The sequence below is a fragment of the Camelina sativa genome, chromosome 9 (genome assembly GCF_000633955.1).
Source record: "Camelina sativa cultivar DH55 chromosome 9, Cs, whole genome shotgun sequence".
In the NCBI taxonomy this organism is placed as follows: Eukaryota; Viridiplantae; Streptophyta; class Magnoliopsida; order Brassicales; family Brassicaceae; genus Camelina; species Camelina sativa.
In genome coordinates, this window is record NC_025693.1 from 26,442,987 (window position 1) to 26,443,522 (window position 536).

The window sequence follows — 536 nt, forward strand, 5'->3', positions numbered from 1 at the left end:
GGGCCAGGCCAGCCCACGGGCTTTGGTCCTAATTAACATGCCTAACTTAAATTAAAAGAAGTAATTCGCAATTATTACGGTTTAAGATTTTGTTCCAAAGGGTTTTAACAGAAGATATGGGATAAATTTGGGTAAAATCTAAAAATAGAGGGGTCTTGTTGATAATATTCGGTAAGTTTCCCTGAGCTTGGGCAGCAAGTCCAACTTTCTCCTGAAGAAACTCTCTCCTTAAGTATTAAGAAAGAGAGAGAGAGAGACACCAAAAAACGAAGTCTCACATTAATCAAAGCTCAAAAAATCGCCGTCAATGGATGCTAAGATCGGACAGTTCTTTGACTCCGTCGGTTCCTTCTTCACCGGCAACGATAAGATCCCTTGGTGCGACGGAGATGTCATCGCTGTAAGTTTGTTCTCGAATCCCTCATTTGTTCGCTTTTTTTCTTTCCGCCTTATGTTTCCGAAGACGAGGAACCATCTCTTTGTAGGCAAATGGAATCACTGACTGTTTGGGGAAAACTTAGAACTGTTTTTGTTTT

General features: G+C 40.9%; 1 protein-coding gene across 1 annotated transcript in view; it reads left to right on the forward strand.

Annotated features, from left to right (window-relative positions):
• Positions 217 to 536, forward strand: part of LOC104712379 (mitochondrial fission 1 protein A) — a 4,660-nt gene continuing 4,340 nt past the window's right edge. Inside the window, exon 1 of the mRNA XM_019229790.1 lies at positions 217 to 400. Within this exon, the coding sequence (XP_019085335.1) occupies positions 308 to 400 (93 nt within the window). The 5' untranslated portion in view covers positions 217 to 307. The remainder of the gene's footprint in view (positions 401 to 536) is intronic.